A 17812-nucleotide genomic window follows, 5' to 3' on the forward strand; every position below is an offset into this window, starting at 1 on the left:
CACCTGAGAATATGGGTAGCAGGAGCACTAGAGCCATCGAAAGGATCCCAGCGAAGCACCCGAAACACAGGGGACTCTCGGAGCGGCCAGGAGGCGCGCTGCGCAGCGCGCGAGGCGCCGTCATATTCAGAGAGATCAGAGCGAAACCGGCTGCCGGCCGCGCACGAACCTGTCAGAGCCCAGTTACCACACGCAACAATCCCCATTATCACCAAGGGACAAACGCGGCTCCACAGGTGGGCGTGGCCGGTACCCCGCGCGAGTGAAGGCAAAAAACACCTACTCTGGACGGCTGGGCCAATCAGCGACCTGCAAAGCGGGGCGTCGGCTGGCAGTGGCCGGGTAAGTCGGGGGACAGGGCGTGGCCCTGACTGGAGCAGCAGGTTGAGGGAAAGCCGCACCTCGGGTGCGCGCGCCGCCCGGGCTTCTCCCACGTGACCGGGCCTTGTGGGGCCACGCCCTCCGCAGACCTTCCCGGAAGCCCAACGGCGGCTGGCTGTGGCGGCGAAGGGCGGGTTCACCGCGGAATTCGTAGGCCCCGCCCCACCTCCAAAAGGGTGGGAAGGAAACCAGAGCTGACGAGGTGCTTGCTGGTCACATTTCAGTGGTCAGAAAATGGATCAATTAAATTTTGCATTTAAAATTTTGATCTATAAAGATGCAAACCCACTAAAGACTCCAGACTACATATTTAGAATGTGTCAATACACGTTTATTAATATGCTAACTCTTAAAACTTATGCTTTCTTAGTTTTTAGTATCTTCTGAATCCATATAAAAGTAAGCTAATTCCTTTTTTTATTATAAAATCATTATTTTATTTAAATTTTAGTATTGTTTTAATACAGAACACAGTACAAAGTGCTTTTGAAATAGAGCTTAGGAAACATCCAAGGCTTAATTTTATTTCTGATATTTCTCTTGAATTGTCTTAACACATCCCCCCTATAATAGTTTAATGCCATTTTAAAACAGAAATTACATTTTATCCCTAGAGAAACTGAAAACTGATATTAGCATATATTTTAATCCAGTCTATCTAAAAGGAGTGGGTTCTGCACTATAGAAATCAGTCTGTTGGAGAAGGAAATTTGTGTATATAAAGATTCTCAAAGTGAATAAAAATATTGTGGTATCACTGGGTAACATAATTATATTTGACTTGTTTTCCATATCTTCATCCTGCAGTTTCCAATTTCTCCTTAATGAGCCCACCACATTACATACATTTGAAAATTAGAAAGAAGACAAACTTGTAAACAGAAATCCTAACTCACACCATCCTCCTTTAAGCAATTCAGACTATTTATATATCTAAGTGCAGTCCTTTCCCTGCCTAATACACTGTGTGCTCTCAGCACAAGGAAAGGGGTTAGAGTGGCAATAAACCCAAATAAGAGGCTGGAGCTTCACTGTAACATAGGAGAGTGTCAGCATCTTCATATGCACACGTTTGCGTCTCTGTGAAGTCACTTCCAAGATTTAATGAGTCTCAGATCTTATTCTGTTGAAATGAACTGGCTGATTTCCAGCTAACCATCTGAATTTGAGGTGTTCTCCAGCTTTATAGTACTTTGTCAAGGAAGACACTGGAATAACAGGATATTTCTATTTAGGTGACAGCATAGGAGATACTGAAATACCCAGAATTTATATGCTGATAATCTCTATGCTAGCATTACACATCCGTTACAAGTTCAGAAGAAATGTTTATTGCCCTCTGGGTGTGGTTGCTGTGGAGGCCAGAAGAAAGTATGGCGTACATTGAGACACTGAATAGAAAAAAGAGACTAACGAGCAACTTGACCTTCCCTTCTTTTGTCAAAGGAAAAGTGATCTCAGAGAGGAGCAGCTAAATAAAAAAAGCCTCACTCCAGAAAACATAGATGTTCCTCATTGAACACGTAAAATATTTCCTTGAGTCTCTTTTCTGAACCATGGTTGTGCCAGGGGGAAAGAAAACAGTAGCTGATAGTTTGGAGGGACTTTAGCTTCAGAAATCACATCCTACCCTAAGCACAATCAAGATGGAAAGGAGGGCTGTGTGGTCCAAGGCACCCGAGTGCTTCCTGGCCGTGCTGAAGTCTCCCCTCTTCCTTATGGCCAGGATCACTGTCCTTCCAGCAGAACCCTGAGGAGGCCCATCAGCTCACCTGACACCCCCACTTGTTACTGCCACCTCACCACTCATCCTTTTTCTCTTTCTACCTCAGGAGACTCCCCGACATCCTCTGTTACCTGCACCACTTTTGAATATTCTCATGTCCTTCAACACGTTGGCTGTGTCTTTGCAGTGGACCTGGGTACCTGTGTCACCCTCTCTGCCCCTGCACCTGGCCTGGCTGCACAGGCCTTAGGCTTGGTTACAGACTCTCACTGACTCCTTGTCTACCATTTGTTGCCACAAATGATTAAACTTGCTTCTGTGGAATGCTGTGGTCCAAATTCCAACCTTAGAAGGGAAATTTGAGACATTCTTTAAGGACTTCCTACTTTCTTTTAAAAAGGTGGTCAACAGTCCTCATGCATACTTTGACATGCACCTCGAGGCAAATGAACATTTTCAAAAAGTTGAGAATAGATGTAATATTGATAAATTTGTTCTTAAATATTCACCATACATACTTCTCATTCGATTAAGTCTATACTGAGGTAATTGTGAGAAATTTAAAAAGGGGTCCTTATTGAAGTTAAATTAGCAAGGGAAAGAAAACACATAAGCACAATGTTTGATTCATTATAAATAACTAATCAATATTTGAAAAATGAATCAATGTGCAAGTAAATAAAGGCAATAGAGTTAATAGGCAAAAAACAACACAAGAAATATCAAATACAATGTGATGTGTTTCGATACAGTTTGGCAGAAATGATGGAGGAAATGGTTGTTGTTTGGTGAAAAATAGCCAGGACTCAATATTGTACAGTCAAGGCATAACCTTATATTGTATAGTCAAGTTATTACCCTTCAAATGTAAAATAATATGCAAAGAGGCCTCAGAGTACCTGAGTATTCTTACATTGAATGTAGGCTCTGTAGTCAATTTTTATATTCTTTATATTTTTCTGTGTTTTCCATAATGTGTACTTACTACTCTTAAAAGAAAATACTACATTTTAAAAATGCTGTAGACAGGAAATGCTGTGAGTTCAATGAGAGACATCACATTGGACTGGGGTTGGGGGAGCTTCACGGGTGAGTGACTCTGACCTGGGTTAATTCAACTTAGATTGGAAGAAAGGTAGACAGGTGTTTTAGGCAGGTAACCTGTGAGAATGAGGTGAAATCATGTGAGATTTTAATCACTTTTGTGGAATATTTTTAAGTGAAGTTTTATGAAGACAACTCTTCCCCTCACAGTCCTCTGTAGTTTCGTCTGTTTATTGTGGCAGCAGGCTGGCTATGATTCATTCTGCACAACTTTCCATCCTAGTACCCCAATAGTAAAGCAATTGAATGCATTACCCAAGAGCCTTGGAAGCCAAACTTAAGGCATCTTTGAAAGCACATATTCTGTTTTATTTTGTCTTAAAATCTCCTGCGTTATTTTCTGTTCTCTTGTATATATATTTGTGTTATTATAGGAATAATGCTATTTACCCTTTACACTATTGGCACAACAGTGGAAAAACTAGTTTAGGAATGCCATGCTATTTTCACTCATGACTTCTATATCCCCTTGGTCTACTAGCCACTCATTCCAAAGCATATGCAAACACATATTTGAAGAGGATCTGGTTTGGAAGATCATTAAAGCTTCAAAATGTAAATTACTAATTTTAAGTTTTTAGAAGCAACACACATTTCGTTTACTTCCATAAACATTTGTGAAAAAGAAGCCATTGGGCAGAATGAAAGTGAGTAGAAGCCAAACAAGAAACATTAGGCTTTGCAAATTCATTTAGGAGAAAAATGACCAGATCCTGTATATTTTTGTTTAGAACAATTTGAATTGCCTGTATCTTGACTAACCATAAAATGCCTCTCCCAGCACTTACCTTTATCCTGTGGTCACTTCTACTGTCCTCTGTTGAATTTAGTATTTCTGACCTGTAGATATCAATGGCAGGTTTAGATTAAAGCACACTGATATGGGAAAGTAGGACAGGAAGAAAGGAAATTGACTAACAGGTGTTGTTTGTACTGCTTCCGATGCGAAGGCCTAAGTCCTTCCTAGGTCTTGTGGAACTGCTGCTTCTGACAGCGCCCTGAGGACCTTATGGTAGGAGATGTTAGGACTCCCAGGAATAGCAGAGGGGCAAGGACCCGGTAAATACTGGATAAGATGGAAGAGCGGAAATAGTTTGGCTCTGTATGCCACGCAGGGCATGCATCTCTGTGGCTTCTCAACCCTGCTGTTGCCATGAGAGCAGCCGTGGACACTAGGTGAACGAGTGGGTGCAGCTGTGTTCTGGTAAAACTTTGTTTACAAAACCAGTCACTTTTTAGTGCAGTGATGCTAGTATTCAATTGTCCATTGTGGGCGCTTTGAGTGGCAGAGAAATTTCCCTTTCACCGCGAACCTTTAGCAAACAGCCAAATGTTTACTCACAACACATTCTGGCCAGGCTGCCGTGAATAGGTGGGATGAAGGGGGAAGGTGCGGTAACAAGCCCATGAGGAGGAGGACAGGAAAGGGAGGGCAGGCACAGGGGGCCAGGGCGGCAGAGAATTCAGGGCCAGTCTGAAAGCAGGGGATGAGGTAGAGCCGGAGTCTCCTGGGGACCCGGGAGACATCCTGCACATTTAAGAGATGTAGGATTTGGGGGGACACCCGTGTGGCATAGGCTTGGGGTCCACAAGAAAGAGAGAAGCTTACTACTTCTGGAAGGTTCACAGCATAAATGCCCAAAACTGTTGGAAAGCTTTGGAAAAACTGCCTGTACACAGGCCTGACCGAGCTGTCCCCCCAACCACTGCACACAACATTAATCCAAGATGAGCCAGTCAGCCCCAGGGCATTTCCACTCACGTGGGACTTCCTGACTTCTTTGGTATCAGGGACCCAACTGGTGCACTATCATATTCAGATTGTGTTTCCACTTTGAATTGTTGAAACATTTTGAATTCAATATATGTACTAGGTTTTTATATGTACACTGTATGTACCTGTTATTTTCCTGATTTGTTTGCAGAGTTTGAAGATGAACACCGTTGCCTTCTTGGGGATGTAAACAGATAATCCCTTTTTTAGATTTTTCATCTATATTATTGCTAGTTGGCAGAGGAAAAAAACAGAATAATTTAATTATATTAATTTCAGTTTTGAAAGAAAGAAATCAGCAGCTTTCACTTTGAAATTTAGGGCACAATTTGCTCCAAGTTTCTGAAACCTTGGCAAGGTATCTAAAAGGAAAAACACAGCCAAATCCCCTCTTTCAAGATTAAAACTTGGATTAGGAAATAATACTAAAACCATCTGCGTATTTGTCAGAAGACTCTAAATTTGTTATAGGCAAGTGTCTGTGCCTTAAAACAATACATTTCAGAGTTTCAAGTAATTGTGAGTGGTGGTGATGTATACCACAAGAATAGTGGCATTTGTACCTCACAATGTGTGTGGCTTTGCACTGTGATCTGACACAGGCTCTTTTTTCTCTTACAGTGAAGATATAAGTTCTATTCTTTGTACATTTAACATCCACAGTTAGTAGATATCACAATAGTTGTCATGAACATATATGAGAATTGACAGTGAATGGAAGTATTTAATCGCTTTTAAATGTCAGTAATAGCAATTGTGTAAGTAACATTTTCTGACATTCATCACAGGCGAGGCACCATTTTAAGTGAGGTAGCAATTATTTCTGTCCCTGCTATAATATTTCACTTTTTAAAAGTTTATATTGGCTCCCCCTGTGAAAAATCAAAACTTCCATTTCTGTAAAGGCTGTTTTAGGAGACTGCATTTGTTTAGAACTCTTGCTATAGAGAAACCGTTCACTTAAAGTTATAAACTGGAATTTGCTCATCAAGCTTATAACATGGATCTCATTGATTCTGTTCTGATTAAACCAACCTGTACAAAAGCTTTGTATGTTCTCTTCCCAGAAAACAATATTTTTTTATTTATATGTAATCCTTCCAAGGTTTTTGCAAGTTTAAAAAGTAAGTGGGGTTTCCTAAATATTTGTTTTTAATACTCAAAAGCAAATCCTCAATTCTTGCACATCAGCAGCCTGTGATATGTGTGTCACCTCTAGTACCTTGACAGGGTCTGTGCCTAGAAATAGGAGTCTGGAATGTCTCAGGAAAACTAGAATACCTACTGCTTCATTAATGCCTTTGGAAAAATTCCTTCAGCCTTTTTTCTCGTTGCTACAATTAAAATCTTTTAAATTCTAAGCTTTTTAAAAAAATTGTTCTAGGTATCATACATATTTCTTTTAGTGTGAATACTTCTCTATCCATAATGTGCATCAAGGGCCTTCTTTATAAGAATTTATTTTATCTAGTACTTTTGTTTTTGAGGTTTTCTTTTATTTCTCTTTGGCTTCCAAGAGGAGGCAAGTAAAGTTATAAACACATTCTAGGAAAATATAGCTGAACTTACCCTTTTCTGCACTTTAGAATTACCCAACAGGAAACAATGAAGGGTAAAATGAAGAAGATCACACTAAAGAAAATGCCTAGACAGTAAAACAAGGTAATTAAGTGCATGGAAAACATGACCCATAAGTTTTAAAGTCTTATCTAAATGTCTAGTCCCACTAGAGGTTGTCAATGGTTTTTTTTTTTTTTAACTGTAACCATCAATTCTGCTTTTAAGAAGACACCCTTGAAGATTTCCCCTCTGTTCCTGGTTCAATCTAGCGCAAGTCTTACTACCGAATGGTTTAGGGGAGGAGTGAGCAGAGCAGTTTTGTAACCTTTAGTCTAATAGCAGCATTTCAACAAGTGGGTGGGAAGAGCACTGGACTGCCATGTTCCTGCACATGTGTCTTGCGTAAGGCACAAGGCGGTCGCTCTCCATGCAACAGGTTCTACTAATTCCCTTTGAAGCAAACTCTATCCCAAACTATTCCTCCTACATAGGATGTCACAGAAATGGGCCCAGGAAATTGTCTTTGTGCCTTACAATTTCGGCAAGTGGTCATGACTAGCATTCTGAAGAATATTCCCAGGTTATAAACTAAGGAGCAAGTTGCATTCTCCAGGCACAACCAAAACTACCTCTGCTGCTCTTGAATGAGAACACCATTAACCCTTCATTAAACCTCCAAACATTAAACAATTTTTGACACTGAAGAATGATTATTCATTTGTAATGTTTTTAAATTAGTATAGAACCTTTGATAAAGGACACTCAGTTTTGCTCTGAATTTATCGTTATTTTCTTTCTAACTGGAATTACAATACACTTTGATTTCTTTTTAACATTTCATTTATTATAAGTGGATACTTACTGGTGAAGAACTAGAGTTCCTCAGCAAACCCTTCATAAAACTTACCAACTATAAGAGCATTACGTGAGCCTAATGGGAAAGAAAAATCACAAATACATCAGTCTGCACACAGCATGATCGAAAGGAGCTCTCAACCAGTAACACACCATTTCAAAATCTAGTGTATCCAGTTGTATCAGCTTAAAATCCTGCAAACTACACCAGTGAGAGAGGCGGACTAGCTGGTCTCTGAAGTTTGGAAGACGCTCCCTGACTCATGTTGAAACACTCTTGAAGGCCTGCCCTACCACTAATGTGCTCCTGACTTTTATAGCTCACAGGCTATAAACAAATCATTATTTAAACAATGTGTGCAATAATAAAGTGATTTAAACAAAAGGCTGAGAAAAGGTCCTGAGGAGAGATGATGGGTTGAGAGGTATGAGGAGAGCATGGTTTGCCTTATTCTCATTAAGGGGTTTCTGGAAAGAATCAGGGGCTCCTATTATACTCCATAGCTCTTAGCACATGCCATAAATGTCACACCACATTCGATGACAGTATGGATGAAGCATGAACAGCAACCATGACTGGGCAGGACGTACATTTCTTGCATTTGCACTTACGAGATGTACACGTGGCCAGAGGAGGGTGCCATGTGTTGTCTGCCTGGCATTGGCTCTGGGGACTTCCTTCCAGAGTATACCCATCTTCACACTCCAAAGTTACATTATCTCCATAGTGATACACTTTTCTTATTTCCAACTCCTTCCGGATTCCATTCATAAGCTGTGGGAGGCTACATTTTACCTCTGAAATTAGAAAAATCAGAAGGAAATAGCTACTTTATTGCGAATTATTAGTTGAAACTACCATAATAAAAAGATCTATGATCTCAAACCTACTTTGCCTTCAGCAAAGATGGGCCATGTTTTCAATCAAGAAGTACTGGCACCCCTCTGACATCTTATGATTTAAAATTTTTTGACTTTGATTTCTTAGGTAAACTAAGGGAATATGGAATATACTATACATACCCATTTTTAAAAATTGAGTATATTCCCTATGCTGTACAGTGCATCCCTGTGTCTTATTTCATAACTGGAAGATTGTATCTGTTAATCTTTACCTATTTTGCTCATCCCCTCACCTTCCACCCCCTCTGACAACCACCAGTTTGTTCTCTATATCTAAGAGTCTGTTTCTGTTTTGTTTCATTTGTTCATTTATTTGTTTTTTAGATTCAACATATAAGTAAAGTCATAGGGTCTGTCTTTCTCCTCACTTAATTCATTTAGTGTAATACCCTTGGGTCCATCCATGTTGTTGCCAATGGCAGGATTTCATTCTTTTTAACACCTGAGTAATATTCCATGATATATATATATATATGTATATCTGTCCTTTTAACAAGGTTCCTGGATGCTATTATTAATGCTAAAGATGGAGAATAACTATTATAAAGCATACCTAAAGAGAACAATTATTAAGACAAAGTGAATCTTACTTAAATGAAAAGAAAGTATTGCCAAGAACATGGAATATATTTTTATTTTCAAGAGAAGAACCTTCCCAGAGTCTCAGTTTGTATAATTAATATTTAAACAATTCCCTGAATCTTCATACTTTGTTATGTAACTAAAGCAAGGAGAAGTGAGCTTTCCAGTATCTGCAGAGCCTCAGGGACTCTCTAACTTGTGCAATCCATTCTTTGCAGAAAAGCACAGGAGAGTCACTTACCATCTCTGTGACGGGTCTCAAATTTTCCATCCCTAAAATCAGAGGGCTGGGAGGACAAGAAGGATTTTGGAGACTTTCGGGTTGGGGAGCACCCTAGGATCCTGTAACCAGGACAGTCAGAGGACTAATAGCTCCTTCACCTTTGAAACACAGACATGTCCAAAACCCTTCCTATCTCCTGCCTGCTCTTAGCCTAGTGTTTCTAAAAAGAAAGAATAGAAAAGAAATTAAATAAACCAAAAGCAAAAATCACTAACTTACAGTTTTGCAAAGTCAAAAGAACCACATTTAAAAGGAAACAGAATACAATGCCATGTTCAAAAGCAGGGCTAAGCAGTGGTCCAGCCCCAACAGCGTCACGCCCGTGCCGCCTATCACGGACTAGTTACTGATGTCTATACACCGCGGTTTCCTCCTGTGTAAGAGCAAGAATTATACCCCGTCCCCCTGCCCCATCAGATTCTTTGGAAACTAACACAAATAGCTTGTAGAAAGACCCCAAGACCATGCCTAGTCGTATTCTATATTAATAGTTTGATAATGTTTTTAACTCCATATTTTGTACCTTTTTGGAATATGGCCAACTAATATGTTTAAGCGAGAAGCCATTTTTGCAAATAGGAATAAAGGAAATAATGCCTGGAACTTCTTCCAGGGAAAAGATGAAATAAATGCCTCATGTTGGTCTTGGAGACTATAATGAATCCCCATATCTAGTAATTCCAGGAATTAAATGATCTCAACCTCTTTGCAGTGTAGTTGACAGAAACTGCCTTACTTAAGGCTTCATTTTTCCTCCTAACAAAGTATACTTCTAAGTTCTTGTATACCATCTACGGGAATTTGTGAGGACCAACTGTGACCCCCTGAGGTCCTTTAGAGCCGAAATAGTCAATTAGTTAAAGCCCATACAGCATTTTAAGTCGCTATTTCCTGTCTATTGTATTACTGGGAATCCACTGGCTCTTCCTGCTCATTGGATGGAGTTGGGGACCCTTGGGCAGCCTCCCTTCCTTCCTTCTGTTCTGCTTTTCTCCTCCCTTTTTGACATGCATTTCATGATTCTCTCAGAAGTGCTCTCTCAGCCTTATTAGACTTGTATGTCAATTACCCATAAAAATCCAGTAAGAATAAGAAGTACCTTTGCAATCCTGATCAAATTGGCTCCAGGTTCCCCGGTGTGTACAGAAAATGAAGGCCTTTCCCACTAACAGGTAGCCTGGGTCACAAGTGTAGGTGACTGTCATCCCAGGGAGATAGGGAGCTGCATGTCCTCCGATGAGATGCCCATTGCGGATCTTGGGTGGAGGTGGGCATGCTAAGGGAATGTCCCCCCAGGCACAAGGAAAGACATTCAGTTAGACAAAAAAGTCTGAACCTGCCAACACGTGTGGCAATATCTCTATTAGAGCCACAGAAAGACCCAAGGCACTAAATGTTTACTGATCTGCGGGAAGCCTGATTGTCTAAATGCAGACGTCTCAGCCTTTAAAGAGGATCATGTGCAAACTGCACCAGACTGGAGTACCACCAGATCTACAAACTACCAGTTCAGTGCCATCTGTCCTCAGTGGAGGACAGAGCTTGTGTGGACAATCACAGACACAAATGACCCCTCTGATTGTCGGGGGCTGTCATTTAAAGCCAGACTAATATGGAAAAGGAATGAGCTGCAGGGGCCAAGTGTACAACCTTAAGCTCCACGTCTCTAGGGCGTCCCCTTTGCTAAATGCAGTCAGAGGCTGAGCAGAACACTTAGAACAGGAATAGAAATGTCTGCATCTCCATGTCTTTAATTATTTTTATAGCACCATCAATTCTGAAGTAAATTACTGACATCAACATGTGCTTTTTGCTCTGCACACCCATTTTTCTAGTGCAAAGACCACTAGCAATAGAGATGGCATAACAGAGCATTTTCTTCTGCATTTGTTTTCAGTGCTTTCAGAATATTCCCTATAAACCTGGGCCTCACTCATTCTCTCCTCTCTCCACTCCTCATCTCCTTGCCAGCACACACTCCTCACCCCCACGGGATAGGTCATCAAAGCACCAATGGGACACAGTGTGGCACGTCTAGAAGTGTCTGCTGTTCTCCTGGCAGGTCATTCTGTGTCTGACATTCACAGCAAAGCCATGTTCACAAGCAAAATGACCGTCAATATAGAAATCCGGAAACTGTTGCCTAGATATTCTGACCCATCCGCGGGGTGGGGCACGTGCACTGACCTGCAGGACCAGAAAGTGCACAGTGAGGGGCGGGGCTGCTCCAAACCCCAGTCCCTTGACTGTCACTCGTGCAGCGGAGGGTGCCCTCCCCAAGGAGGGTGAAGATCATCCCTCTGTCTGGGTGGGGGTCACATGTGTAAGTTACTTCTTTTCCAAAAGGAAAGACTTCCTGAGGTTCTCCTGTGTGTCTCCCATTAAGGATAGCTGGAGGATTTGGACACAGGATTTCTAGAAAGAACACAATAGATTTGGGTTCATTAGATTTTCAATCAAAATGATTACACAATAATGGTGCTTTGGGGCTGTGTTATGAATACACATTTTTCTACGAGAACACAACTAAGGTGGATGGAATGAAATGTGTGAGGCGTTTTCAGAGGAGGAGGAAACTGAGATGAGACCGGTTACAGTTTATGGCAGGAGTTACAGGTCCTCCAGGTAGCTCCATTTTCAATCACTTTGGGAGGTAATTAACTAATTTTTTTTTCCAGCAACCATTTGATTGTCTACTTTATGTCAAGCATCCTAAGATCCTGAGTTGACAATGAGGTAACAAGGCAGACAAGTTGGCCCCTAAAGATGTAAAGTTCCATGCAAACCTTTGTAAATATGGACTCTCATTTTCAACAGATGGAATATTTCCTGATGACCCAAGACCATTGCCATCAGCACCAATATCAAATATACATTAGTGTCATCAGAACACACTTATCCTATAGGGCTCTTCACAGCTGAAGTAATGGGTTCCCAGGCGCCTTTTCCTTTTCTTTAGGGTTTTTCATTCTTCTAAGCTATCAGCCGTCATTTCTTCTTGCTTGTTTTTTTTTTGTAAGTTCTCTCCCTAAAATTAATTTGGTGCTTCTAATACAATATGATTGTAGGAATAGATAATCAAGCTTATCAGAATTGTGTGTATAAATAAAGTGAGGGCCTTAGTATATCAATGATTGACTTTCCAAACCTAGGTTTTATCTATGTGTTTGTATTTATCCAAATTTACTTATATATTTGTTTTCAGTTTATGTGTGTCACAAAGGTTGAGTTTGTTGGATGTCTGAGTTTCATATATATTGAATGTTCTTATCAAGTAGTCATCATCCTATAAGATGTCCAAATAGATTCCTAGCAAGGTATTTTAAGAAAATCCAAATGAAAATAAACATTTGCTAATCATTAGGAAAGAGGAGTTCAAAAAATATCTTGTCTTGCTTAATAAGAAGAGTAGGATAAATTGGTAATGTCTCAGTGCATAAAACACTTTTACCTATTTATCAATTTCCAAATCTTTGATCTGTTTTATTGAAGTGGGTGGTTTGGACATTTAGGACACCTCACCTCATCATTTCGAATACTGATCACCTATCTGCACCATACTAATTTATCATAGAAGTCAGTTTCTGCCATACCATTTTATATACTATTTTTTACGTGTTTGCTTGTTTATTTTCTTGCTCATTGTCTTCCTCTCCAAGTAGAAAATGAGCTCCTTGGGGCCAGGAATAAGACTTTCTCTTTTGTCCTCTCTGTGCATGGAAAGCCCTGGCACATACAGAGGAAGCCCTTCCTCTGTAAAAAACAGTGGACCACATAACAGGCTGAATCAATAGTTTAGATGTGTGAGGGGCTAAAAGGACATAAACATTTAAGAAACTCAAAAGTAAATAAATAAATTTTGGTGTACCTTTACGTCATCTGGTTTGTCCCCACAAAATTCAACACTGCCATTCAACTAGCGACTTACAGATCAGTAACAGAAACACGTGATATATAAGACCTATAAGACCTGTTTTGAAACTTTTCCACTGAAGAAGTATGTTATCAGTAAGTTAGTTAAATAAAGATCCAGACAATGGGTGATTCCATGTTTTTTCTCAGGGGAGAAAAAATTAGAGGCTATTACTCTTTCTACTCACGTTCACACACAGGAACACTGCTGTTCCAAAGGCTTTTCATTCCAGCCAAAACACAGTGACTAGCAGAGCTACCTTTTAATCGGAACCTGAAGAGAAAAAGGAGCAGCCAGTGGGTGAGTAATTCCCAGCTGTCCCTTTATTTCTTCACTGATAGATGCTCAGCTTTCTTACTTCAGCCTAAATACCATTTGGTCCCAGGTTCAGGTCCAGCTAAAAGTCTCATTTCTTTAGGGACCTGAATTCAGTAGCTGGCAGATACTCAGAAGCCAAATTATTCTAAAGAATCACCATATCCTGTGACTGGCAAAGCAATCAGAACTTGTATACTCACTAGTCACCCAGACATCAGAGCCCAGTGACACCTGGAGCCACTGACCCTGAGCGGGACTCCCCTCTGTGCCCTGGACCCACACCCCACCTCTCAGGGGCAGCACTCTAACATTGAACTTCCCATTAGTGGGTCATGAAGAAAAACAGCTCTCGACCTGGGTGAGCAAAGCAGAGAACAATGGTAACGGCCAGACAGAGGCTCACAGAAGCACACTGGACTAAATGTTCTGGGCAAAAAGGACAAAAGGAGGAGCCCAGCTTATTATTGGATCCTGCTGTCCTTCTGAAGTTCGCTGATCATTACTCGGTGGTAGGGTCTTTGAATGTCAAAGATGCAGAGGAAATTACTAAAAATATCTGCCGTGTCACCTGATGTTGATACCTCCCATGGACAGTGCATACCGCTGAGAGTACTAGACCCGCATGAACAATGCTACTACCTGAAACAAGATCAGTCATGATGATCCCAATGTCAAAGACATTACTGGTACAAAATAAGTGATTGGATTAAAAAACCCTTATCCCAACACAAAATCCACTATTGATTCATTTTGAGTTTTCTGAAACAGCCCTTGCCTAACTCATTTCAAATAATTTTTGTCTTAAACATTAAACCTTTTCCATAAAATTACATTTCCCTGCCTCCCACTAAATATTTACCCATTTACTGTTCAACCATGAATTCAAGGTCAGTGTCTATGTTCATGATTGTACTTGACATTAAATTATACTTGCCATTTTCTTTACCTCCAGATAGTGGTGCCACTGAGTTCTTACTCTTATTTCAAAACTACTCTGAAATTAATCTCCCTATGTATTTCTTTTTCATATGTCAGCCCCCCTCTTTGGATTAACCCTTGAACCCAAGAGTGTCATTATGGAGCACGGCGCCCCTGGTCTCCCTGGTCACACTCACCCCTCATCACAAACGAAGGATACATGGGCCCCAAGCTGGAGATTAAGTGGAGAGAGCACACGGCCGTTGGGGAGTTGCTCCAGGAAGTCAGGACATGATTTCACTAGGAAGAAAAGGATCAGGAGTGAGACTGCCACGTGAGGGACAAAGAGATTGATCAGTAAGTCAGATGAGAACGTAGGTGCCTGCACACTGGGGGGCTGCGGGGCTCCAGTCTCCCTGGGGCGTACAGCGCAGAGCAGCAGCCCCTCTGAGCTCATAGCCCAGCTCACAGCTGTACAGCACTTCCTGCCCGGGGGGAAAGTCATCCGAGTTGCTTGGGGTGTGCTTACCGTGCAGGATTTCTGGAGGGGGCCAACATGCTGGGGAAAGAGCAGCAAAGTATATGGAAACATCTTTTGCTATATCCTGTCCCTGCCATGGAGCTTAAAAATCCTAATTAAGTAGTGCAGACTTTAAAAGATCTGGTAGCCATGTTTTACTGATGAGCGAATGGAGGCCACAGTTCAGAGCTGTGACTAGAATCAAAGTCTCCCCAAAACTTAACTGTGTTGTTTTACTGAAACATCCCTAAGACTACAAGCAGAATATTCCTTTTGCTTTCCAGTGCTGGCCATCCAGTACAGAGCTGGGAGTTCTGGGGGCTTATTCCACTCTTACACTTCCTAGAAAGGTCACCTTTTTGACAACAACTAGGATACCTTTACCTAAGTCTCGGCTAACAGCTCCTGCTACTGAGCTTCTTATGATCATGCGCCCCTTCATTCCGCCGCCCCTTTCAGAACTGTAAGCTTCTTCTCCATCCCTATGTGCCAGTCCCATTCTCCCCACTCCTCTGCTAAGCCAGCCATTTCAGCATAAGAGGACAAGAGAAGACACTGACAACAAAATCCCCTTAAAATGAAAGGTATAGACTCCTAAAAGAGAGAACATACTGCTTAGAGCACATTTTGACTCATATTTTGGCTGTCTGCACCCACAGCCCACTTGGTGTGTGCTCAGGGCATTAGAACACATTTAAGCCTCAATCTGAACCATGCAGACATCAATAAAAATGAAAAAAAATGTGCTTAGATTTGAGCAAGTCATTTCCCCAGTTTCCAGTAATAACATGGGGGAATTGGAACAGAATGATTGAAGTCTAAGGCTTTTTTAATCTGATGCTGTCACTTTGGCCCCCAAGGCACATTTGCCTACTGACCCCCTCCAATGAGAGATCTATGTCATTTTCCTCATTATTGTTTATTGTACATTTCAGTAAACATTAGGCTCTGCAATTCCAGGCCTGGTTCTGTTATTTACTAGCTCTGTGACTTGGGACGTTATTGAACTTCTCTAAGACTCAGTTTCCTAACGTAAAACGGGGATAGGCACATTTCCTGTTTCAGATATTCATTCTGAGTATTAAATAATTTATATAACATACGTGCATTACAGATGAGACAGAGTAAACCATCACTTTTTGATGATTATTTTGATCAGAGATAATGTAGTAGAGCTAGTATGATGTTTAGACTATTCAATTTCATAGTTGTGACATACACACCTGTGCACACACTCCTTCCTTAGTTTCAACAACTCCTATCATTTATTTACACTGCCCCACATCCCCCAGCAGAGTCTCGGTGGATGAAACTCACCCCTGGAGCAGCCTGGCAGCTCAGGTACCCATGTGCTGTTGGCTTGGCATTGCACAGTGTCAGACCCTTTCATGACAAAGCCAGGATGACATCTAAATCTCACAGTCTCATTTAAGGAAAATAAACTCCCATTTTCCGACACTCTAGCTCCATTTTCAACTTCTGGAGCTGTGCATTTATTAGCAGGAACACACTGAGGAGGAGGGCTGCTCCAAACACCACGCTGATCGCCTTTGCTGGTACAGTTTATTGAACGTTCTCCCACGAGGTCAAACAGCTTTTGTCCGCCTGGTCCAGTGTGACACTGGTAAGTCACCACTGTTGCGTACTGAAAAACACTTCGATTGCTGCTGTAGAAGTCTCCATTGGATATGCCTGGGGGTGGCTCACAAGATATACCTAGGAAAAGGGAGAGTGTGATAAACAATAGCTTAATTCTTAATTTTTTAAGAGGTATTTTAGGTTCCGAGCAAAATGGAGGGGAAGGTACAGATTAGGCTCCTGCTCCACGACATGCACACCTTCCCCCTTTATCAGCCTCGTCCCTGGAGTAGTACATCTGCTACAACTGATGAACCCACATGGACATGTCCTTATCACCCCAAGTTCATAATTTACATTAGGGTTCACTCTTGGTACTGCACATTCTGTTTGGAAAAATTTATAATGACATATATCCATCATTATCCCATTATGCAGAGTATTTTCAGTGCCCTAAAACTCCTCTGTGCTCTGCCTGTTCATCCCACCCACCTCCCCAACCTCTGGCATCCACCGATGTTTTTACCATCTCTGTAGCTTTGCCTTGTCCAGAATGTTTTTTTTAACTATTAATTATTTCACTATGAATTTAAATAACAAATATAAAGAATCAAACGACTCCCTAAATGGTAACTAATTGCAATGCTATTATTTTCTTCTAGTAATTGCTAATAATCAGGCATGTTTACCTAGTTGAAATTTAGGTGTAGTGTATGTTGTTCTGTTTGTACTAATTTCATGTAAAAATATCCATGTATTATTATGGTTTACATATCTGTGGTTTTAAGTGGATAACCGATGCGATTTTATCATAGATTATTAAGATATTTACTTACTGCTGGGATATTTTTTCTTTTGGTTATTTAATAGCACCTTCGCAGGTTACATACACCAAGTCTAGCATTACTCTCGGAGCAAGAGAGGGATGCCAGCATCACGGCGAGGTTACTAGGTCTGGTTTTCTGTCCCCTTTTATTTACAGCCCATTGGGCCTCTGCACGTTATACCAGAACACCCAGGAGCTTTCCACTCACCTGTGCTTCAGAAAGGGAGCGGACAGTACCTGCAGAGGAAGCCGTGGGGCCAAGGGCGCGGGGGAGCCTGCCCCACCCCCCACCTGCCGGGTCGGGGAAAAAGCGAAGCTGGAGCGCGCAACAGGTGCACGCGCGTGGAGGTGGAGAACCTGGCAGCCAGCCCCGCGGGGCAGAGGAGGCAGAGGAGAAGGAGGATCTTGAGGAGTCCCCCGCCCCGCAGCGACACCGCAACCCGCTGACTTTCCCTGTAGCGACACCAGCGACCTCCCTTACAGAGATCGAAAGCGGAAGGCGAAGGACTGCCCCGGGCTGCAGGTGGCAGCAGGAGGCACCCGTTTCTCTCCAGCAGCAGGACTCCCGGCC

General features: G+C 41.6%; 2 protein-coding genes across 8 annotated transcripts in view; both read right to left on the minus strand.

Moving 5' to 3' along the window:
- Window positions 1–446, minus strand: part of LOC130684966 (complement receptor type 2-like) — a 54536-nt gene extending 54090 nt beyond the window's left edge. For 4 of the 7 annotated variants that reach the window (XM_057508023.1, XM_057508022.1, XM_057508025.1 and 1 more), the window contains exon 1: window positions 4–272. In XM_057508023.1, the coding sequence (XP_057364006.1) occupies window positions 4–124 (121 nt within the window). In that variant the 5' untranslated portion in view covers window positions 125–272. The other 3 variants (XR_008999418.1, XR_008999417.1, XM_057508024.1) reach the window with 2 other exon arrangements.
- Window positions 447–793: 347 nt separating this feature from the next.
- LOC118925978 (complement receptor type 2) overlaps window positions 794–17812 on the minus strand; it is a 140282-nt gene continuing 123263 nt past the window's right edge. Inside the window, exons 38-49 of the mRNA XM_057508014.1 lie at window positions 16155–16553; window positions 14700–14876; window positions 14515–14617; window positions 13269–13354; window positions 11356–11583; window positions 10268–10444; window positions 8013–8198; window positions 7453–7476; window positions 6555–6630; window positions 5111–5215; window positions 4000–4051; window positions 794–1589 (exon numbers count right to left, since the gene is read on the minus strand). Coding sequence (XP_057363997.1) covers window positions 1578–1589; window positions 4000–4051; window positions 5111–5215; window positions 6555–6630; window positions 7453–7476; window positions 8013–8198; window positions 10268–10444; window positions 11356–11583; window positions 13269–13354; window positions 14515–14617; window positions 14700–14876; window positions 16155–16553 — 1625 coding nt within the window. The 3' untranslated portion in view covers window positions 794–1577. The remainder of the gene's footprint in view (window positions 1590–3999; window positions 4052–5110; window positions 5216–6554; window positions 6631–7452; window positions 7477–8012; window positions 8199–10267; window positions 10445–11355; window positions 11584–13268; window positions 13355–14514; window positions 14618–14699; window positions 14877–16154; window positions 16554–17812) is intronic.

Source organism: Manis pentadactyla, chromosome 9, assembly GCF_030020395.1.
Source record: "Manis pentadactyla isolate mManPen7 chromosome 9, mManPen7.hap1, whole genome shotgun sequence".
Lineage (NCBI taxonomy): Eukaryota > Metazoa > Chordata > Mammalia > Pholidota > Manidae > Manis > Manis pentadactyla.